Below are 23,845 nucleotides of genomic sequence, written 5' to 3' on the forward strand. Positions count from 1 at the left end.
TTGCGCCTATGGCCCTATTTGGATACTCTAACTCGGTTAGAGGTTAGAGTTAGATTCAGACCCTGAACTAACCCTGAACTAACTGTAAGTAAAGAGGTGTTTGGATGGCAGGGTTAGATGGAGCGCGGATACGGCGAGGCACCTTCACGGGCGGTGCGAGAGGGAGGGAGGGAGAGGACGAGAAGCTTTGAGGAAGTGGGGAGGGATCTGCTGCGGGGAGAGCGAGAGAAAAAAGTGTTTATTAGTGGTCCCGAGAAGAACTAACCCAAATAAGCACCTCTTGGATGGGTTAGTTTTTTTGGATGGGTTAGATGTATCTAACCTAAACTAACCCTCCTGTTTGGATCTTTTTGGGTTACTTGACGCCAAACTAACCCAAACTAACTCTAACCCATGGATCCAAATAGAGCCTATGATGGAGTGAGGGATTATGGTACTTAGGGGGGTGCGTGTCACATGGAGAGAGAACAAGGGCGGAGAGTGTTGGATGGGTCTATATGTATAGCACGAGCGAGACATGTGTATGTGTGAACCAGGGAGATATAAGGCAAGTTTGGCTTGCGTCGTGAGCATCTTTTGCGTGGCCTGGGGTTGTGGCTGGATTTCATGCATGCTTGTTTGGTTACTACCCTGTGAAAAAGAAATCCCACCTAGGTTGGGTTCCCCTGCACTTTAATTAGCCTGGCTGAACTCCAGACACTGCAAGTAGCCTGGCCCAAGCGACCGATTTCGAATGCCTGGCCATGCCTGGTCGTGCGGCCACGAGGCTAACAACAACATGGATGGATATTAGCATTAAATAATTGATGCATGGATTGATTGATGAGACGTTGATGCTTTGCCTGGCCCAGGCATGAACCAAACGCTTCAGCACCACACAAGCCTGGCCAGGCAGAAATATTTTGCATCTCACGTCCACACCAGGCAGTACCGGCCATCAAGGCCTGAGGGTCAGGTCACGAACCAAACTGACCAATAAAGTTTGAGAGAGATTGAGGAGCCCTGATAAGGCTGAGTGGTGCATCAGATAGCTCAGAGGGGGAAAGAGATATTCCATCCGCTCGATAATGCAGTGCATGTAAATTTTTTAGAAGTCAAACTTTGGAAACTTTGATCAGGTTTATGCAAATGTTATTTATATCTACAATACCAAAGATACATCATACAAAACTACATCTCATGGTGAATCTAATGGTATATGTTTGCCGTACTAGATGTAATTCTTTTTCTCCATGTACATGGTCAAACTTTGTGATGTTTGACTTTTCAATAAATCTATATGCTATGGATGGAGGAGAGTGCCTCAGTCGAGACAGATCAAGTGCGTGTGAAGGAGAATGAGTAAGTGTGCAAAAAGAGTATGTGTGTGAAAGACAAAGTGACAACAAACAATAAATTAGAGAGAGTGTGTGTTTTTTCGTTTCTTATGCGAACATATCACGCATGCATCTCCGAGATGGAAAAGCGAGGCAAGGAGATACACGAAGATAGCTAGTGTGTGATTGTTTGCAACGGAGAGAGCCACCCCTATAGCACATGTCCAGTAGAGGTCTGGCCAACAAGGAAAAAAGGTCGAGAGGGACACATGGATGGCATGGACGCATGGGGAGGGAGAGAGGGTGTGTTTGTGATAGAGAGATCCCCTCGAGATTGTGAGGGGACTATATGGGTGGGAGACCGAGGGAGTGCGTGTGCGATAGAAAGACACCCCGAGAGAAATCGAGATAGACCATGCACATGTTTGTGATGGAGACTAAGATTAGCTAGTCATATACATATAGGGGGGACTGCGAGTGCCTACAATTGAGTGAGAGACCATCATACTTGGCTAGCTGGGCATTAGATTGTGTGTGTGTGCGTGTGCGTGTGAGATGGAGAGAGAATGAGGGAGATAGATAGAGTTTTAGATGGGCCTATCTAGTGCGATTGAGATATGCATGTGTATGTGTGACCCAGGTGGATGGAGAGTTTGAGAGAGGGGGGGAAGAGCTCCGAGATGACATAGTGGTGCGTGAGAGAGTTACGGGCAAAGAGCCAAGGAATTTGTGTGCGTACGGGCAAAGAGCTAGTTCATTGAATCAAGATATTTCATTTTGGGTTTGATTCACGTTTTTGAGTGGGTCAACTATTTGTCATATAGTAAATCACTAGAAACGAGCATGTAAAAACACATTACTCCCGAGCATCATCTCTCCATCTAAAAAAGAAGTGGCAAGCTAATATTTCAAAATTTGATTTGAATCGACTTGGTAAGGTAGACATGGATGCTCGTTCTCCCAAAATAGACCATCACATTTCACTGTATATTCATGCTGATCTCTTACGGGTCTTGTTCAGGAGTTCACGTTGTTCCATAGTTCAGCTAAGATACTTGTTCTTTAGGTAACGTTGTTCCATAGTTATCATCCATCAGGCAATGCTATCCCACAGGCTGGTGATTATAGTATTATACCACTTCTAGTATTACCTATGTTGTTCTTTAATACTTTTGTGTGCCATCTAGTTAATCTCGAGTACAAACGATACATATTCTGTAGCTTTCATCTGTGTTGTCCATTTAGTTTATGAGACTTGTTGCTGCTAGTTAACCCCAGTCCTACTATTTATGTCATCTCCTACAGGCACTCATTTACATAAATCTAACTACTAGTTGTCTTCCATGCATGTCAGATATAATTGCACACACTGATATATCCACAAGAACCTCACAAAGCAATGTAAAGGCCAATAAACTTGATGTCAATGATACCCAATATGATGGAACATGTAAAGGCAGTTCTTCAGAAGACTTGTAGAAAGATGATGAATCCTCTTCACCCCACAAGGTCCTTGCTCTAACTTGGCCCGTGATATGGGTACAACATGCATATAATGTTCTAGAGTGTATCTACTCTGTTGCAATGCCATGTGCTTAGCATGCTGATCATGCATGTAAATATGTCATGCCTTCCTGTTTTTCTGTACCGATTCCATTCATGATAACATGTTTTCAAATTCAAGTATTGTCATTCTACTCTATCGCAATGCCATCTGCTTAATTTGGACATCATGCTTCTGAATATCTTATGCATTGTTATTCATCAGCATGTACTTCATCTGTCTACCATACCATGTTTTTTTACATTGAAGTGTTGTTCTAGTGCTCTGTTGCAATGCCATCTTATTTTCCCAATCATACACGTGTATGTTGCCTTAGTTATTTTTGTACGTATTCCGCTAGCATATAATTTTACATTCAACTAGTGTTTTTTTGTCGTGTTGTCCTATGGTATCCCTAGCTCTTACACCATACTCCCTCTGTCCGGATTACATGTTGCCGAAATGGATAAAAAAGGATGTATCTAGAACTGAAATACGCCTAGACCCATCCATTTTTTTTCGGATGGAGGGAATACATGTCAATATGTCATGCCTTTCTATTCTTCAGTACCTATTCCATCTCTCTGCTGTCGCATGTTTTATAATTAAAGCACCATTCTTCTATACAGGGCATGCAAGGGGAAGATGACTATGTTAGAATCTGAAGGGTTACAAACAAGGCCTTTGCAAAAGATCCAAATGCCAGGAGATAATAAACCAACTCCAGTTTTTATAGATACTGCTCCAGCACAGAGAAACCCAACTCCTACTGATAATAAGCAGATTCCAGTGGCCAAAGAACTAGTCTGCTCCAGCTCAGCAAAAATATGTCAACTCAATTCTAAGAAGCGTGTGCGTATCCTTGCATCATGAAATTTTATAGCATGCTGATCATATTTTCTACATGTTTCTTACCATCTCTCTTTTAGAAAATAAGCTTAACAGATAGAAGAATTCTGCAATGGTATCGTTTATAAGGAAAGATTCTTGCAGGAATTCTCTGTGCTCCAATGTAGATGTAAGTACCTGTTGTATATCACTATATTTTACATCAGCATGTGTTTTGTTAATCGGCATGAATCCAACCTTTATCTGATCTAAATTTAGTTGTAGCAAAATGTATGATTAAAGGCCACAATGTTGATTTTTGTAAGGAAAACTGCCTGGTAGTTTTGCATCCTGAGCTGCATGAGTGTACTATCTCATATCAGTGGGTTTGAATATTTTGGTTCTGCAGTGGGTTTTTCAGTGTTTTTTTACTGTGTTGTCCTGTCGTATCCCTAGTTCTTACATCATACTCCCTCCGTCCGGATTAAATGTCGCAGAAATGGATAAAACTGGATGTATCTAGAACTGAAATACGCCATCACCCGTCCATTTATTTCTGGATGGAGGGAATACATGTCAATATGTCATGCCTTTCTATTCTTCGGTACCTATTCCATCTCTGCTGTAGCATGTTTTATAACTGAATCACCATTCTTCTATATAAGGCATGTAAGGGGAAAACGGCTATGTTAGAATCTGAAGGGTTACAAACCAGGTCTTTGCAAAAGATCCAAACGCCAGGAGATAATAAACCAACTCCATTTTTCATAGATACTGCTCGAGCACAGAGAAACCCAACTCGCACTGATAATAAGCAGATTCCAGTGGCCAAAGAACTAGTCCGCTCCAGTCCAGCAAAAGAATGTCAACTCCATTCTAAGAAGCATGTGCGTATCCTCGCATCATAAAATTTTATAGCATTCTGATCATATTTTCTACATGTTTCTTACCCATCTCTCTTTTAGAAAATAAGGTTAAACGATTGATGACTTCCTACATTGGGATCGTATTCGAGGAAAATATCTTGCGGGAATTCTCTGTGCTCCAGTGCTGATGTAAGTACCTGTTCTATATCACTATATTTTTACATCAACATGTATTTTGTTAATCGGCATGAATCTAACCTTTATCGGATCTAAAATTAGTTGTAGCAAAATTTTAAAGGCGCCAATGTTGATTTTTGTAAGGAAAACTGACTGGTAGTTTTGCATACTGAGCTGCATGAATGTACTATCTCATATCACGCACATTACTAAATTGTAGTGCTTCTTTGGTTGCCCATTCATTCATTGTGTCAATGTTGCTTTCGTACTACCTTACCTGGCTGATGATAGCTGTGCCATATTGTGTTAATTTGGTGTAGGCTAGTTGCCCAAACGTTCGTTGTGTCAATGTTGCTTTCCTATTATCTGACTTGGCCAATGATAGCAATGCTAGTGTGTTAATTTTGTGCAGGCTGCTGAAGATAAGAAGACAAACTCTGAAAACAGCAAGGCAACCCCATTGTTTATTTCCAGTAAATCTAGGCCAAGTAATATGGCAATAACTCATGATTAATCTGTTTGGTTCCCGTCCTAATTTATGTTATGATGTAGTGGTCGAGACACTCTCCACTATCAATAATACAAGCCTGCCAAAATCACCATCTTAATCTGTTCAGTATCCTCTGTCTCGAATGCAACGGAATAAATGTATGTTTGTGAACCAATTAATGGCTGAAGCAATGATGGAAATGGTGGATGAATCAGAGGTGCAGAGTCGTGCGACACAACAACTGATCAATGCTTTCAGAGACAGTGTAGCAAAGCAGAAAGAAGTTGCCCACATGCTTATGGGCGTCATCTGTGCTGAGGTTGTAGATTGTGACGTTATAGATGGTTAGGTTCTGCTCATTTATTTGCACTGGTATCAATCTTTGATTGCCCAGTGGATGTAATTTCCTGTAATATATGCTGGATGTGCTACGTTATTCCCTGTATGTCGTACCTTTGCTTGATCGGTTTTGGTCCTGTGCATAATTGCTCGTCGTAATGGGCTCAAATTATCTAATTTGGCCCAAAGACATGTACGAACTTTAGTGGGCCCATTAAGATAATGGGCCGTTACTAGGCAGAAAGTTAATGGTCGGCCCTCTTACCTCCCGGGTCGTTAACAGGCCGACATCAAAGCGGGTAACAGGTGGCCCCAATTTATTTCATGGGCCGTTAACAGGCCGTTACTAAGTTTGGGCTACATATGGCCCAACTATATTGTAGGCCTTTAGCAGGCCCAAAGAGACATCGTGCTTGTACTGGACCATGAAGACCATGGGCCGCTAAGAGGCCGAAAGTCAGGTCGTATTGTAAATGGTCCAACTGTGTTATGGGCCTTTAGCAGGCCGAAAGAGAAACCGAGCTGGTATTGGACCATGAATGGCATGGGCCGTTAAAAGGCCAAAACTAAGGTCCGACTAACACATTTATGGTCCGTTAACAGGCGGAAAGGCACACAGGGCCGGGAATTGGCCCAACACTTAAATGGGTCACTAGAAGTCCAAAACTCAGGTCCGACTACAAATGGCCCAACTGATTTATTTGCCGTCAGCAGGCTGAAAGTGATGCCGGGCCAGAAATTGGCCCAACACTTAAATGGGCCGCTAAAAGGCTGAAACTCAGGTCCGACAACAAAAGGCCCATCAGATTTATGGGCCGTCAACAGGCTGAAAGACACACCGGGCCGGAAATTAGCCCAACATTTAAATGGGTTGCTAAAAGGCCGAAAGATGTACATCCTGAAAATTGGCCCATCCATTAAATGGGCTGTTAACAGGCCGAAATCTCATCGGCCGATATTGAGCCCAAATATATAGTGGGCTGTTAACGAGCTCGAACTGACGTTGGGCTGCAATGGTGTCAAATCTTTAACGGGCCATTGACGGGCCGAATTGGCACATCTTGTATGGGCCGTGGGCTTAAATGGACCTGACACAAGTAGGCCTTATATGGGCTGGCATGCTAATTTTTACTGGGTCGGCCTTTTCACAGGAATGGGCCTCTGTTGGGCCGTGCCACGTGTCGACGTATCATAGGCGCCTTCCGTCCAATGAGTGGATGACATCTGTCCCAACGGTGAGCCGACACGTGTTTCCTCCAGCAAATGATGATTTTACACATGGAAAATCCCCATTGGTCGGGGCTGTTAACGGGTTATCGGATCCAAAACCCAACCCTTTAGCTTAACGGTGTTCCATTACGGTGGATGCCATGTGTCGGTCACCCTTGACGAAAGCACTTCTGTGACGCGCGATTTATCGTCATGGAAGTGGACACTTCTGTGATGATAATTTTGGTAATGTCATGGAACACTTCTACGACAGCACATGTATGACTCTTGATTTTGTCATAAAATCGTCATGGATGTACATGCATGACAAAAAATGTGACCTACTGTGACAAACACGTATCATCATGGAAGTGTATTCTTTTGTAGTGACTGCCTCGAGAAGAAGAAGGTGGTCGAGCAAGAACAACAAATCACTGCCCTAGAAGCCCACATTTTTAATCAGGAGCAGCAAATCAAGGGACTTCAGAAAGCTCGCAACCAAACCCCACGCAAAAGGCATAGGAATGGATTTCCGTATCCACATCATAGAGCATCATCGTCAGGCCCCCACGATAATACCCAAGACTGAATAGCAACCCTTTTGCTTCCGTCACATGTCACGGGTGTGGTGAACTCGGGCATATTAATAGGATGTGTCCCGACAAGCAGCCGACTGTCGCATGTCCATTGGCACCCAGGAGAACCTAGAAGCTGAAGACCGAACGCCTTTCTCTCAAAGTGATGAAGCAAGCACGACTACTGAATCCGAGGACCCCTAGGGTAGGATGAGTCGTGTACCCCCTATGCGCAGTCGAGTCCATATGATGGTTCAAATGAAACCATGTTGAGTGTTGCTTGTTCTTATCTGTTTGTGTTTTGATATAAGTTGCACTTTTGCCTTAGGCATCATGTATGCGACTATATAACCTATCTTATCGTAATGAAATTTTGTGTGGCCTTTTTGGCACCTGTTTGTTTGCACCTACACTATAGAACCCCCTTTAAGCATCCCCCCATCTATGATGCTTTTCCCTCTCATCCCTCTCTCCTCAACTGAAGACCGGCAAGACAAAGTACACCAAGGATTCTACTTCGGGGACCAACTAGCACTGGAGATTTTTGCTGCAGCCTCCTCAACCAAGAGCAGCCCAGTAGAGTTATGCTTACCTCTCAAGATTAGAAACCCATCCCTAGACCCTTTGTGACTTCATGAGATAACCCAACTCGAATCCCTAACCAAGTGCTTAACCCACAAAACTGCAAGAGAACCAGCTAAGCCTCCGTAACCTTGTACTAGTTCATTATGGAAGTAGTGGACATAGTGAACGAGCACATTATCATCCTAAGATAGCACCAGAACTGACAATGCCATAGGGTAGACCTATTCGAGGATATTGAAATAGGACAAATGACTTGATGAGTTTATATCAGAGACCTTGAGGAATTATCCGAGACTTCTTGGTGGATTATGAGGTTTTCATGTTAGTTGATGAACTTGGTGGGATCATGTTAATAGAGTAGCATAGTACTCATCACCCGTGGAGTAAATTGGACTTTGTAGGACAATTAAGATGGCACGATGAAATTCTTGAAGGTATAAGGATTTGGCTTATTCAGGAGATATTGATAGAAGATAGCTGACCATGATATTTGGATTAAATAGGTGATCCTAATGGAGTCTAGATGTTGAGTAAGTCTACATGGTTCGGATTAAATTGGATTTATACTGATGATCTCAATTATGATACCATGTTTCTCGGTGGATAATAAACTAGGAGATTGGATTAATTGTCGGAGTTTATTTAGGGATCTATATAAGCTTGAGGCTGGAAGTTACTTGACCCCGAAAATGGGAATTAGTGGATTCACTATAGTAGAGATAGCTCTTTTAGGTATTTGGGGATTATAGGACATTAGAAGATCGTGTGGAACACCATAGACATTGGATTGTAGTGATTAATGGAAGTTAATGGGCTGTTGGAGTTGATTCATAGGAAGGAAACAAGATCTTGGAGTGGCTTACGACGTGTTTCCTTAGGATAGCCATGCATATGAGTTTGGGTATGGTTGAAATGTATGATTTTGTTAGACCCCCTCTCGGTAGCCATGAGCATATGAATAACATGAGTGATGATTGGAGTTAACCTATACAAGATGATTCTTTTGGTAATATGATGTGAAGCCTAGGTAGAACTATTGGCATCTTAGAAACTGTGCTTAAGGATGAGACGATAAGCGTTCACCCGCACATTAGAACCTTTGGAACTCTTAAGCCCCACCAAACCACAACATGGTCGGATCATGACCACGAGCTTCGGCTCTAGGACGCGAAGACCTTTGCCAATGCTCAATCGAGACCACCACCAATACCCCAGCCCACTTTGCGTACCTCATAGACTTCATGGAATACTTGGACAAGTTAGTTGTCATATTTATTTGGTGATATACTTGTCTACCCGAAAACGGAAGAAGAGTCGTTCAGCTGATTAGAAGACATTTTAAAACCGACATGTTTAGAAGGAAGAACTACACCAACCACCATCGTCAAGAAGTAAACATCCGCGTCGAAGACCAGGTGTATCTGCAAGCCACTTCTCTCAAAGGAACCAAGCATTTCCATGTCAAAGGGAAGCTTACACCAAGATTTAAGAACCCCCTCCGAGGTCACTACAAGACGAAGGATAGATGGCTACCAGCTAGAGTTACCACTTGAGTTACCCATTGTGCGTAATGTTCCCACATGACACAACTTCGGGAGTGTTTTCGAGTTCCTAGCTAGCCCGAGCACTAATAAGGACATTGATCATCGAGCCATCGACCCCCAGCCCAACCGGACCTACGTGAGAAACCCCTTAGCAACCTGGATCAAGCCGAACGTCATACATGGAGCCACACCATCAAGTACCTCAAGGTTAAATGGAGCACCACTCGGAAACAAAAGCAGTATGAGGACGTGGAGACTACCCCGAATCCAAGTTTCCATACTCCTTTCCGCGCCTAGTTTGGGAATCTTGGGGACGAGATTCTTGTAATGGGGGTAGGTCTGTCACACCCTGATTTTCATGGCACAATACTTAAGATGATAAATCATGATAAAATGTGGTTTGACAAAAACTTTTGCATTATTTGACTTTTTATTTGAGTTGGTTTTCTCTGTGTGTTTTCAAGTGCTCTTAAAAGTCAACATTGCTTCACCTTCTATACTTCATTTCCTTGATCCAAAACTTCTGCCCAATGATCATACCATGTGTATAGTACAATGTAGAATTTTCTTACAAAAATAATTTGGCCAAAAAGTATTTTCTAAATTTAGTTTTCCAAAAACCCCTGAATTGAGGTTTGCACTGCAAGTACTTGATTTGGGGTATGAAAAATCTTTCAAAGAGTATGTTTGATTCCTATTAGGTATAGAACTCCCAAAAACCACAAAAGTATAATTCTAAAAGTCATTTTGCTATTTTATTTAAAGGCTTTTTCTTTAGGCCAGAAATGGTCTTTAATAGGTTAAAATTATTTTAATACTTTAAAAACATTTGTCAAAATTTAGGGAAACTTAGTTGACATATATTGTCCATATATAAGAGTTTCAACACATGGTCATGTTCAAAATATTGGTCAAACCCCTGAAAAACCCTTTCTGGATATTTCAAGCTTTTGAAATATTTACAAAGGAAATATTCTCTAAAAATTCCAAGAAAATTCTAGAATGTCACATATAACATGTTGGATGATCTTACCAAGCCTCATGTCTTGGAGAACAACATAACATCAACAAATCTCCGCAATACCATCCCTGACCATTTTGAAGTTTGAGCAACTCTACATTGCCAAACATGTCCAAATGTTCTCAAACTTGGTGCACATGCTCCAATGGTCTAATTATGTATCTAGACCAAATGGCACAACTTGGAGAAAATGATATCTTGATCAAAGTGCCTCAAAACCGTCTCTGTCAAGAATCGAATTTGAACAACTTTACATTGTCAACTTTCTTATTTTGCTCTCAACCTTTGTGGGCATGCTCTAAACCCCAAATGATGACATTGCACCAAGTGGTGCATCAAGGAGAATAGTTTTGCATGTCTAGATCTTGGAAAACTCGTTTATGTTGATTTCTAGGGTTTACAAAAGTTGCATTGGCAACTTTGCCCGAATGGACTAAACCTTGGTGGAACCTATTATTATCTCATGCCATTTGACCCTATCAAGCCTCATGACAAGAGGAGTTCATCTTCTTGCCCAAAACAGCAACAAACACCTTCTGCCATTTTACTAAAACCCCTGTTTTGACCACTTCCACTCTTCTCCATGACCTAAACTTTTTACCACAACCCCTCCTAGACCTCTTCTACCTCAAGTGGCAATGGCTGCATCTCAGATCAATAATTGAGGGGTGAAACCACCTCTTTTACCTCTCTGGACAGCCCTTGCACCCCTCTTCCTCACCTCCCTCCTCACTCCAGTGGCCACCCAAGGCATCCAAGGATTTCCCCACATTCTTTACTCCTCCCTAGAGCTACCAGACATGCTTGGCCGTGCCCACTTTGCCAAAAAAATGGCATGCCGGCCATTTGCACGCTTTGGAGCGTGCTACAGTGCGCTCCCACAATGTAGCCGCCCCCTGCCAACCACCACCGGCCATCTCGGGCCTCCCCAGCGTGCCCGACGATGCGCCTCGACATCTACGACATGCCACGCCTCTGTCCCCCTCCTCCTTCTCCCTCCTGTTGCCCTTGCTCGCACGCGCACCGGCCGCCCGAGCGCTCCAATGAGCGGCCTCACACGCGCGAGCTCTCTGGCACCTCCCGCTCCTTCTCTCCCTCCCCCTGGTCCTAGACCACCCCCAGGAAAGCCCCATGCTCAAGGCCGAGCTCTCCCGCAGCCTCCAGCGATGGCTGCGAGCTCGACGGTGCACTGCCCACGGTGCACCGCGCCCCTCCTATTTAAGGCCACCCCGGACCCCGTTCTCTCCATCCCTTGAGCTCTCTCGCCTCCTAGCGATCTCCACTAGAGCCCCAGCTCCCCTCCCCCTCTCTGTGCTCGGCATTGAGCCGAGCGCCGCCGCCTCGGGTCACCCGTGTTTGCGCGATAAGAGCCTCCTCCGCTGCTCCTTTCGCTTGATCTAGAACCGCAGCGAGCCCCTGACTCCTTCCCCCTCCTTTTCCCCTTCGTTTGCAGTCGGAGTCGAGCGGAACGACCACCGCCCGACGCACCTCCGCCGTGCTTCCTCATCGCTGGCGAACCAGGCAACTCCGGCGACGTCCACCACCACCACCCGAACGGCGACTCCACGCTGAGTCAAACGGTGCCATCATCTCACCCCGCCGTGCCCTGCTTCGCCGCCGGTGAGCACGCCGGCCCTCTGGTCGCAAGGTCAAAGATGACAGGCGGGCCCCGCCTGTCATCCTCACCTCTCTCTCGCTCCCTCTCTCTCCCACTGGCAGCTAGGCCCCGCCTGTCAGGTTCAAACCTGGTGCGCGCGCGCCGCTCGGCTTGCCTGGGCCGAATCGCCTCTGGGCCTCTGCGCTGCGGCTGTTTTGGCCCAATTGCACAGTGGCCTTTTTCCTTTTCTTTTTCTGCAACTTTTCCAAAAATTCCACAGGATTAAATATTCATCCAAATGCAATAATTCCAACTCCCATATTTTTCTAAAAATCCCACCTATTTAATGGTGTAACTTTCATAAATATCCATCATACTTTTCTGCACTGTTCAATTTAAATTCAAATTTGAGCATTTATATTCCCCTCTGAAAATCCATTTATGCTATTCCACAACTCCAAATCCATAACTAGTAATTTTCCTCTTCTTAGATTTCCCCCTAGTATTTAACAAAAATAAGTTCACATTTTTCTGAGCACTTTGGTTTTTCTGTTTTACTATTGCCTTATTTTCTCGTTATTTTCTTGCGACGATTAGACCCCGTATTAGACGAAGTAGCTGAAGAAGAAGAAGGAGAAGGATTTGAAGAACATGAGGACCAAGCCAAACAAGGCAAGCAGCCCTTTGACCATGACACCCATCTTGTTCATCGGTACCCTTCTTCCGATTGCATGATAATGAAATATGACGGTGGTAAACTTGTTGTGAACCACCCCATGATGCATACCCCTACTCATGACCTTACCTTATTCATGATTGCATTGTCAAGAGACTAGTTGATGCATAATGATGCATGTGTACCATGAACTCTTCGTTGTTACATTCTTTCGAAAACCCCATCGGGTGCCCCTAATGCCCTTGGGAGATGTTGAACTGAGGTCACCACTTAAGGAAGAAGTGGTGTACCAAAGAGAGATTTGGTGTGTGTGTGTGTGTAAAATGATGGATTAGATTTATGTGTGATTACCGTCCCAACCAAACATGTGCAACCAATCTACCCCTTTATGGGACGGGGCATTATTGATTACTTAGGCTGATACTAGCATGGTGCCCACATTACTAGTGACGGGGGTTGTCATGGAAATATCATGTCAGATGTCCTAGCAGAAGGACTTAGTCGTGGAGCCATCGAAACGAGGTTAGCCCGAAGGGGTTAAACCGGACAAGGGACACGAGAGTTTATACTAGTTCGGCCCCTTCGATGAAGTTAAAAGCCTATGTCTAGTTGTGATGGAATTATTGGGGTCTCAATGACCAGGGAGCAAATATGCTTTGCCTGAGTCTCGAGTTGTTGTCTGTCGTCCCTGAACATAGGTTGACGCCCGACCGGTTTACAGAGTCCCGAGGCCGACTCATACAAGTGTTCAACTCGGTCTCTCCCTTTCCCTAACTTACAGTACAAGAATATAACTATGGCGGTTTACTACTATGGGACCTAATCCGCCTCTAGGCTTCGGGCCTCTAAGCTTATCAGTAAAGGGCCATCTTCTTGCCTTCATGGGCTTCAGTATGGTTGAGCGTGAACCGGCCCCTCCTGGGCGGTTTACACTCAATAGTTACATCCTCAACATTAGGCCCCAGATTGATTTGAACTTGTTCATGTCAATCTTCAACACTTAGAAAAATTCCATGGGCATCTTCTAATACTTCTCCGTAAACCGTCATGTTCTCTTCTTCCTGTAAACCTTGGTGATCTGCCGTGACGGCATCTTCTGTCACTGCAGTAAATCATCGTGATGTCATCTCTACATAAAAAGATTTATGAAGATCCCCTTCTCTTAATTTAATCCCGAAGATCGACGCGATAGCTGCGTCCTCTTTCGCCGCTTTGGGCCCCTCAATTTTCGCGCCTGCTGTTTTATCCCTTGCCTTTATAAATAGGGCCGGGGGTCTTTCCATTTTCCCCCCTTGCCTCTCGTCTTCCTCCTCGCAACCCGAAGAACTCGAGCGCCGCCGCCGCCGCCGTCGACCCTCAAACCTGCACCGACTAGGCCGCTGCATCACCCTGTTCGGATCAGAGCTCCTGCAATACTCCTATGCCACTGCGTGGCCCTGGTAAGCCTGCCTTCCCGTAACCCTAGATCTCCATTAGAGCTTCAAGTTTATCCGTGTTCATCAGTGCTTCTCCGCCTTTCCCTTAGCTTATATACTGAATCTAGATATGCCTGCTAGTTTTCTTTTGCGGCTAGATCCATAACTTTAGTCTGCCGTACCACAGCCTCTTGCTATTCCTAGATAAACTCCATCTGGACCTTCTCCGTTCCTCTTAGCGCCATTGTAGGGCTCAGAAATCTTTTCTTTATTAAACCATGGTAGATCCAAAATTATACTATCATATTGTGAAACTTGTTTCTGTAAACACTTAGTAGATTTCAGCTCTGTCTCTTCTGTTTAAGGGCAGTTTAACCTTTAGTAGTTAGTAATCCGCCGGATACCATTAGCCCTCACTTAAACCGCCATTCTGACTTGCATAGAAATGTCCGGTTCAACTTTCATATTTGTCTTGATTAAATTTCCTGGTTTAACACCGGTTTAGAGCACCCCGACCTTGAATCTTAAACCGGCCTTCGCATTTGTTTTACAGTTTATCCTTCAAAATGACTAAGCAATTCTCAGCTTGCAACTGGGCTCCTTCCCGGATCACAGAGACTCAAATCAATGGTTACGTTGTAACTGGCGCCTTAGCCGCAAAGAATGTCCTTCATTGGCGAGTCCCTGGCCCTGAGTGCCCTCATGAGCCTCAAGATGGAGAAGTGATTGTGTTTATGCAGCAGTTAGACCGGGGATTCAGTCCCCCTGGATCAAAATTCTTCCGGGATGTCCTTGCTAGCTTTCAGATCCATCCTCAGGACATTGGTCCAAATTCTGTATCCAATATATGCAACTTCCAAGTGTTCTGCGAAGTTTACCTTCAAGAGGAACCAACTATTGAACTCTTATGGGATTTCATCCACTTAAACCGCCGAACTGAGTTCTCTGACGGCCCCAATACTTAACTTGGTGGTGTGCCGATTCAGAAGAGAAAAGAAGTTGACTTCCCTCATGCAAAACATCACAGCCATCCCAAAGACTGGAATCTAACATGGTTCTATTGTCAAAACACTGCTCCTGCTGGAGAAAATCCTTTGTCGGGTTACCATGCTCACCGGCTCAGCAATGGACATCCACTGCCTCAACGGCTCACCACCAAGGAACGACAGTCTTATGCACCTCAACTCGCCAAGCTCCGGGCTCTCCTAGCCAACGGTATGACTGGTGTTGACCTCGTTTGCTGCTGGGTTGCGTGGCATGTCCTTCCTTTAAGCCGCTGCTCCGGATTGATGCATGAGTACACCGACAATGCCAAGGATCCTAAACGGTTTAATGAGATAGAAATGGCTGATGATGAAGTCACTGAATCTGTGAAAAAGATGCTAGATGAACCGATCGCTGCATGCAGCCAAACTGGGCTGGCCCCTTTTTACACCTCCAACAAACCGCCAGCGGTAAAGATTTTAACCTTGTGCTTTCTTGATCCGCCTCCGCTTTAACATTGTTCTAATAAACTTTTGTTTCAATTTTATAGGCCAATAGCTCCTTCTGGAAAAGGAAAGCTTCAGACAAACCGGCAAGGGCTCCTCGTGCCAAAAGCAAAGTCATAAAGAAACCGGCCAAAAAGAAAACCGATGAATCTGCTGATCCGCCCAAAGATGTCGAGGAATCGGATCAAGAGATAGAACTTGACTCCCTTGGCTCCTTTTTCATACACCTTATTAACAATGACTATTATCAGGATGATGCGGAAGCCAGCCGTGCTGATCATGTTTAGGTAATCTCCCTTTCCTCCGGTTCACATCACCTTCCGGTTCAAAAATTTCATCGTGCAGTTCGGAAAGTAAAATGCTCTCACCCACTTGCTCATTTGGATCCACAATTTTCTTTGAAGACAAAGCAACATGAAGGTCGTCACACAACCCGGCACAGTGGCCAACAAGTCACTTCCTCCGGTTTACCAGACACTCCACCTCAAAAACATCGTCTCGAGGTCTCTTCCTCTTTTAATAAACCTTGTCCCTTGGCGGATTGCTTCCGATACCCACTTAATCCGTCTGATTCAAATTATCAGGTAACTTCTAACTCTTCATCTGGCGACTCATCAACCACACAATTGCCTCCCCTCAAGACCGTCGCTGGGTAAGCATACTGCCCTTTGTAACTTTTTTCTTCATGTATCGGTTTACCATACTAATCTTCTGTTTTGATATTATAGTGCCAAGGGCCGGTTGAGCAAGAAAGCCAAGACCAGTGGCCCTACTGATGAAGTTGAACCGGAGAAGACCCCAGAAGATGCTAGTAGAGATACTGAGGTTGTCATGGATGACTCTGCCCCACAAGATCCAGCCACTGATACTAATCCGCCGGAAGGTGATCCAGCTATGCATATTGATCCATCAAGCCCGCATGCTACACCTCCGAGACCAGCTGCTGATCCGCCGAGCCCAGCTGCCAATCCATCGAGCCCAGCTGCTAATCTGCCGAGCCCAGCCAGGGATACCGTCAATTCGCCAAGTCCGTCAAAAGGTGGCGATGATGATGTTATTATCACTGGCACAGGTCACACTAGCCCTGGCAATCCGGTTGTCCTGGCAAAGCATACCGCCAAGGAAGAATTTGCTGCTATGGGCAAGGGGAAAGAAAAGACAGATTTATCTAGCTATATCAACTTTTCTGCCGAAGAGCTTCATTCTGGTTTCTTACATCGCCTCTATACAAGCCGAGACTATGAAACCGGTTTGGTGAACATGATGAAGGAGCGCTATGAGGTAACTCTCCAAACACTTTAATCTTGCTTTTGTTCTGTATATCTCCATGGTAGCCCCCAAGGGTCGGTTTGTCTCTTGAAGACAAACCGGGACTTGTAAATAGAGTGTTTCAAATGGATATCCCCCTAGGGCCGGTTTAACCTTATCAAGGTGACCCGTGACTTCATAATCCAATATTCAATTTGCCAACTCCTTTCGTCTTTGTACTTTTTGATCAAATATGAATTAGCCCCCAAGTGCCAAGATTCATACTTGTATTGAGCCTTGGTACTTTTAAATAAACAGTAGGAGAAAAGCATTCTGCATTAGCCCCCAAGTGACAAGTGTATAACTGATTATATGTTTGGGACTTTGAGAAAAATATCATCATCATCTGATCTTTGCAGGCCAATATAAACAACAAAGACTCTAAAATTGCCGATCTTCAAGAGAATATCAAATCCCAGCAATCAGAAACTTCCAAGGCCAATGCAGCCATGGAACAACTTAAAAAAGGGTTCAAGAATGATCGTCCCCGCTGGGAAACAGAAAAGACAACATTGTTGAAGCGGGCTGAGGACGCCGAGTCAGCTCTAAAACCGGTGGCGGAAAAACTAACTGGGTTGAAGCGCCAAGTAAATACCATGACCTCTGCAATATTTGGTAAACACTCTTGTCAAGATCTCTTGAATAACCATCTTTGAAATTGTCGGTTTAACATCAATGTATTAAACCGTTATAGGTGGCCGTGTTGCTCATCTAGGCGCTGACATGCGGCTGAAGTTGAAGGTAGCATATACGTTGATAGAGCAACTATATACCGGTGCCCAACGGGTTATCTGTGCAGTCTCATACAACAAACCGGCACCAGCATTGATCAAAGACACACTAGCAAGGCTATCAATGGCGCCGGCGCAAATACAGGAAATGACGCTATCCGCTGCCAGGGCTGCCGCTTTGTTGGCACTTACCCGAGCCAAAGCATGGATAGCTGATCGGGATCTAGTTGATATTGCCAAGGGTTATCCCGGTGAACAAGAAAACGGGGCAGAATTTGATAATGAAGCCCTCAAATCCCTAACAAAGGAGATGCGTCCTTTGGCAAGTCAATTGGCGGAAGAAGCTAATTTTACTGTTTCCGGTCCTTCTATGATGCCAACAACCAACGGATTGACACTGTTGTGAAGGAAGTGCAAAATCTTATCCCGCCAATCACACTTATGCCCCTAACGTTGATCCTTCTGAACTTATAAGTGAAGAGGCTGTCTTTCAAGATTTAACCTGGATTCACTAGACCACCGTTGACTTCCAGCCACTGGATGGGGAGGAGTAGGCTGAACCGACACCAGAAGATCCATCAACCTCTCGTCAACCCGACAATGAGTCATAATCCGGTAATTGGGGTGATATTCAAAGCTTGTGTTCTGTGTGAAGAACAATCACTTGTTTTGGGCCTTAAAGCGCCTTGTAATAGGCTAGTTGGCATACTTTGATTTGCTGCCATTGTGCAATGCCGCTTGATATTTTAATCCTAGCATGATATTGCTATGCTTTATTTGTCTTGATATGTTGTATACATCCTGCTATCTGCAGGTTAAATACTTTAAACACCTCCTGGCGGTTTACCACCAGACGGTTTATGATACCTAATACAGAAACAAAATCCTCATAACAAAGGTGATAAGGTAATGAAATATGAATCATATCATACCTGTGATATTAAATCACTGTTGTTGGTCCGCCAACTTATTTAGTAATGGTGAAAACCCAAACTTTGGGTGTTGGAAAGGTACCCACCATATTATGCTGGTGCATAACAAGCCATACCGGGTATTGATAAACACCGGATGATCATTCTGGCGACTTATAGTCAATATCAGTCCGGATTAAAAGGTGTTGGTTCACCCTTTATTATATGCTTAACAGTTGATATCTGTAAGCCACACCGGGTTAAGAAACGTTGGGTTAAGATGAAGATATATAGTCTGGCCGAGTTGAAAGATGCCAGTTTACTTGAAAAGTTGGATCAATAAAGATAAAACTCGTAAAAAGCAAAAGCAAATAAAACTTGTAGTCGAGGCTATTCGAGAGCTGCCATGCCCAAATTCGAAGCTTTTCGTGGGCTGCCAGGCCACTGAGTTAAACCATTTGACAAAGCCTTTTAAGATGGGCCTCCAACTAACCAATCGTCATTTTAACTTTGACAATTTCAGGGTTTCAATGAGAGTAACTGTCAAACATTCGGCGGGTCATGCCAGGATTACCTGGATAGGAGTGGCTTACTTGATGAAGCGCTACTAGAATCAGGATCTTTGCCGCCAGCCAGCTCTTTGCCGTCTGCTAGCTGACGGCAAAGAAGATCTTTGCCATCAGCTTACAGAAAGCTGACGGCAAAAAAAAAGCGGACGACAAAGGGAGTGTTTGCCATCAGCCTGCTCTTTGTCGTCAGCTAGCTGACGGCATAGAATCTTTGTCGTCTGCTAGTGGATGGCAAAGATGATGGGTGGCCCACTAACGAGAACGATCTAACGGATATTATTTTTGCTGTCTGCTAGCAGACGGCAAAGAGTCCGAAAGCGGACGGCAAAGAAATAATCTAATGTGTCGAACAGCCGCCCCCACCCCCAGCAGACGGCAAACAATAAACGCAGCCATGGACACAGATCAATGACTTGGCACACACCCACCCACGACCCACACAGCACCGGGACCCACCCACGATGCACACACACCCACGCCCAACCCACGCACACACACCCACGTTGGATACCATCTCTCTCGTCTTCCTCGATCCCCTTTCTCCACCCCACGCCGCCGCCAGATTCCGGTGATCCCCGCGGTTCCCCACCACCTAGCTCTCCTCCCCGAGGTCACCTCTGCCCGCTCACCATCTCCACTGACCGGTTTCTCTCCTCGCCCAGGAGAGCCACACCCAGGCACTGGTGGTGGTGCGCCGCGTGGAGGCCCCAGCGGCGTTGAGCTGCTGTTGCTGCGGGCACAGCGACGTCGACGTGGTCAGGATGGTCGCAGCCCTTCAAGATTCTCAATGGCGGCATCTCGGCGCTGATGGCGGAGTCGACGGCGAGCATCGGCGGGTACATGGCATCGGGGTACCGGAGGCTGGCTGGCGTGCAGCTCTACATCAACCACCTCAAGCCCGCCTGCCTCGACGACCGCATCGAGGCCAAGGCGAACCCCATCCGGTACCTCAACCCCGACGCGTACTTGGAAAAGGTATGTGTTCTGCCACCGCCGTCGCCGCCGGCGGCATGTCCCTGAGTGACTCCATGAGGTTCTGATTGGTTTGGTGTCTGGGTTTTGGTATGCAGGACCAGCTACTGGACGCGGTGCATTGGATCCGGCAGGCGGTGGGGCTTGCCTGCGACCTGCTCTGGGGCACCGCCCCCCTCGTCGGCGCCTTCTGGATCGCCTTGTCAGTCCCTCCCTCCCTCCATCCTCAAATCCCCAACCTTCTTCTTTCCCTTGAGACATAGGCATCGATTCAGGCTCATTGTTAACTGAATTTGTAAGCTCATCTCACACTGAATTTGGGACCTCTTTCCCATCGTGTATTATAGTACTAGCAAGTCAGTCACACATGAATTAGTAGATGAGTCTAGCAATTCTGTTAACTGAATTATTTTAGAAACCCACTTTGTTTTGCCTTTCATTGATCACCGCGACAGGTCAGAGGAGGTGAAGTGAATGTTAGATTCGCTGTGAATTGGAGGTTCGGTAGCCTCGTCTCTGAGCACTCGTCGCCAGCTCAGCAACAAGCATCGCAGTGGTGATGCGATTTCTCTGGTATTAGATGTGACATGAGTTGTTCAATCAGCTCTTTGTTTGGCGTGGCCATTAGCAAACCAGCAAACCAACGCAATTGCCTCATATATGTAGTGGGATATGAACTGCTCTTAGTTTCTCTGTGCTCATTATTAGTTCAATAAATTGGCAAACGGCTGTTGATGTATGATTGACTGGCTTTGTTTATCTTGCTAGAGTTACTTGGAAATATTGACATTCTCAAACCAAATATGAGGTGCCCTTTATTCAGTCTAAGGGAGTATATGTAAGTTGACTGCTTCAAACCTAATCTGTGCTTGCTGTTTAGTGAATAAATATGCTGGTAGAAAATTGCAAACTTCATAATATGAATAAATATTTGATGGTAAGTTGCGACGAAGATTAAAATTGTATTTGCCCACAAAAAACAAGATTAACATTTTATTACATACACTAATCTATCTAGCACCAATGTCACGCAGTCAATTTCCTTTATCCTTAGCATTTTTATGACATACCTTCTTCTATTTAGAATCTTTGGTTGCAATCAGCTCTTTTTTCCGCAAAAAATGAAACCAGATTCTTTTACTTTTAGCATATGTACTTAACATCTGAGGTGCTAGTGAAAAAGTAAATTTATTTTTATTTAGTATTTGGTGGATCCTCTGTTTTTATAGGTTTCGACATTGCTGCCTCCATATAGCTTTTTGCTGATATATGTTGATGGTTTGATGTGTCGCTCCTAGTCCGAATGTTAGTTTTTTTACTGGACCTTCCTTTTTGACTGGATATTGTTTATATACGTGACTGATTCATAATCCAGCTGAACTTTCTTTTCATTTACATGATAGAGTTTGCATCCATATATTATTGTACGTGTCGGATGATAGAATTGGATAATGTGCTCTTTTTTTGTTTGCAAAATGAAGGACGCTGCATCCAGGTAGTGGGAATAGATAGTCCTTGCTATCAATAGTAGTAGCATTATTCACTATGTGGTGTGATGGAATTTGATGATCATCTACTTTTGCCTAACATCTACTTCTGATGTTTTCCCTGGAAGTGACACGTGATCTTCCTTTGTTTTTCTTTAGCTGATAGTATGATAACTGCTTGCTTGGCAGAAGTTATGGTTGTGATATTTCTTAGATAAATAAAGAAACTGAGATTTAGTTCGATTTGGAGCGCCTCTTGTTGTACCACAGTTCCTTCTCTTAGAGTTGTATTTGTACTACAGGTTTTGGATTGGGAGGGGAAAATGCTCTTCTTTCAGTCTCTGTTGAAGTCAAACCCATCCATGCAAAATCTGTACTTAGTAGAATTAATCTAGATGAATATATATGCCTTGCAACTTTGTCGTGCATGTCATTCAACTAACTTGCTCTTGTCCATGCAGTAGCAGCAAATCAGTCTGATGATGACGGGGTGCGGGAGGCAATGGTGATCATGCTGATGGCATGAAGAAGGCTGATGACCACAACCTGGACATGTTGGCATTTCGAGATGGCAAACATAGGCGGCTGGAGACAACAACCTGGACCACCCACCTCCCTTGCCTTTTTAATTTTGGTTGTGGTGGTTGCATCACCAGCGCGGTCGCACATCAGTATGTAGTGTTCTTGTGGTGTTGGGTCTGGACTGCAGTGTCCATCCAGTAGGTTAGGTCCTTGCTGCTGCTAGATCCCATGATGCTCACCTAAGTTTTGTGTTATGTGGAGGCCAACCTTTGTGATATTATTTGTCGACACTTGTGTGATCTCGTCTTACTTTGTGATACAGGACGTATGATATATATGTTTTTATGGATGATCTTGTCTTATTCTCCTATGGTCTATGTTGATATTTGTGATATATGCATGCGCTATACATATGAATATGAATTGTTGAACATACTGTAAATCAATGACAGAGATGGCAAAGAAGGAGATTTGTCGTCTATGCATCTGGACACTTTAGACACTTTGCCATCTGCTGGCAGGCGGCAAAGACCTTTGCTTCTTTGCCGTCAGCCGCGGACGGCAAAGACTGCCGTTAGCCACCTAATGGACTAACAGCAAAAAATTTGCCGTCTGTGTTCTTTGCCGTCCGCTGCTGATGGCAAAGGCCCCTTTGCCGTCAGCCACCAAAAGCAGACGGCAAAGTAGCTCTTTACCGAACCTTACTTTGCCGGTTCCTGTTGCCGTCCGTGGCGGACGGGAAAGACCTTTGTCGTCCGCCGTGGCGGACGGCTAAGTAGCTGATTCCTGTAGTGAAGGCAGGTTAACCCGGGGTTTTAGGTGAATACACCAGGCTTCCAAGGCGTGGGTCGATACCCGATTACAAGGGTCCTTTCAAACTCTTTGTTACTTTACACAAAGTGCCCCCAAGTAACTTTGTGAGTTGTGCTCAATGGGTGCCTATGTTTGAGTCGTGCTTGTAGCAACAGATCTCTCTTTGGCCCCTTGGGTGTGAAGCTCCCAAGCTGTATGATGGCACAATAGCCGGTTTAATGGACAAAACGTGTCATCGCTCTGGAAGCAGAAGCCCCCTTGTAACCAAGAAATATAGGAAGAACGGCAGTGGCCCTGCTTGTAGCAAGAATGCCGGTTTATTATATTGATCATAATATATACATTGTCATCATATGTACATAAGAAGAGCCTATAACTCAAGTGTAGTAAGGCCGAAGGAGAGCTATGTTCCACGGCCGCCAGGTCTCGTCCTCAGAAGTGCGTGAGTCTTCTCGAACGTCAATGAGGTAGTATGATCCGTTGTGCAGATTCTTACAAACCACAAAGGGCCCTTCCCATGGTGGGGATAACTTGTGCATATCGGTCTGATCCTGGATGAGCCGGAGCACTAAATCGCCTTCTTGAAAGGTTCTTGTTCTAACCTGGCGGCTGTGATAACGCCGTAGGTCCTGCTGGTAAACCGCCGAATGAGCCAAAGCCATATCCCGCTTTTCATCTAACAGGTCTAGTGCTTCTTGACGTGCTTGCTCGTTGTCCGCTTTAACATAATTGGCAACCCGAGGCGAGTCATGACGAATATCACTGGGGAGTACCGCCTCTGCTCTGTAAACCATGAAGAAAGGTGTATAACCTGTAGACCGGTTTGGGGTGGTGTTTATGCTCCATAACACAGATGGTAGT

At 44.9% G+C, this 23,845-nt stretch overlaps 1 protein-coding gene across 3 annotated transcripts; it reads left to right on the forward strand.

Moving 5' to 3' along the window:
• Positions 1 to 19,601: 19,601 nt before the first annotated feature.
• Positions 19,602 to 22,520, forward strand: LOC123137179 (uncharacterized). 3 transcript variants are annotated; one of them, XR_006467836.1, is made up of 4 exons: positions 19,609 to 20,165; positions 20,261 to 20,364; positions 20,931 to 21,000; positions 22,111 to 22,520. XR_006467836.1 is itself a non-coding variant. In XM_044556809.1 (3 exons), exons 2-3 carry the CDS (start codon positions 19,998 to 20,000, stop codon positions 20,423 to 20,425), a joined length of 333 nt encoding a protein of 110 aa, XP_044412744.1. In that variant the 5' UTR covers positions 19,602 to 19,758; positions 19,853 to 19,997; the 3' UTR covers positions 20,426 to 20,924. The 3 variants fall into 3 exon arrangements, 2 of the variants coding, with proteins under 2 accessions (XP_044412744.1, XP_044412745.1); XM_044556809.1 differs by lacking the exons at positions 20,931 to 21,000; positions 22,111 to 22,520 and having other exon boundaries at positions 19,602 to 19,758; positions 19,853 to 20,165; positions 20,261 to 20,924; XM_044556810.1 differs by lacking the exon at positions 20,931 to 21,000 and having other exon boundaries at positions 19,610 to 20,165.
• Positions 22,521 to 23,845: the final 1,325 nt, after the last annotated feature.

The sequence above is a fragment of the Triticum aestivum genome, chromosome 6B (genome assembly GCF_018294505.1).
Source record: "Triticum aestivum cultivar Chinese Spring chromosome 6B, IWGSC CS RefSeq v2.1, whole genome shotgun sequence".
NCBI lineage: Eukaryota > Viridiplantae > Streptophyta > Magnoliopsida > Poales > Poaceae > Triticum > Triticum aestivum.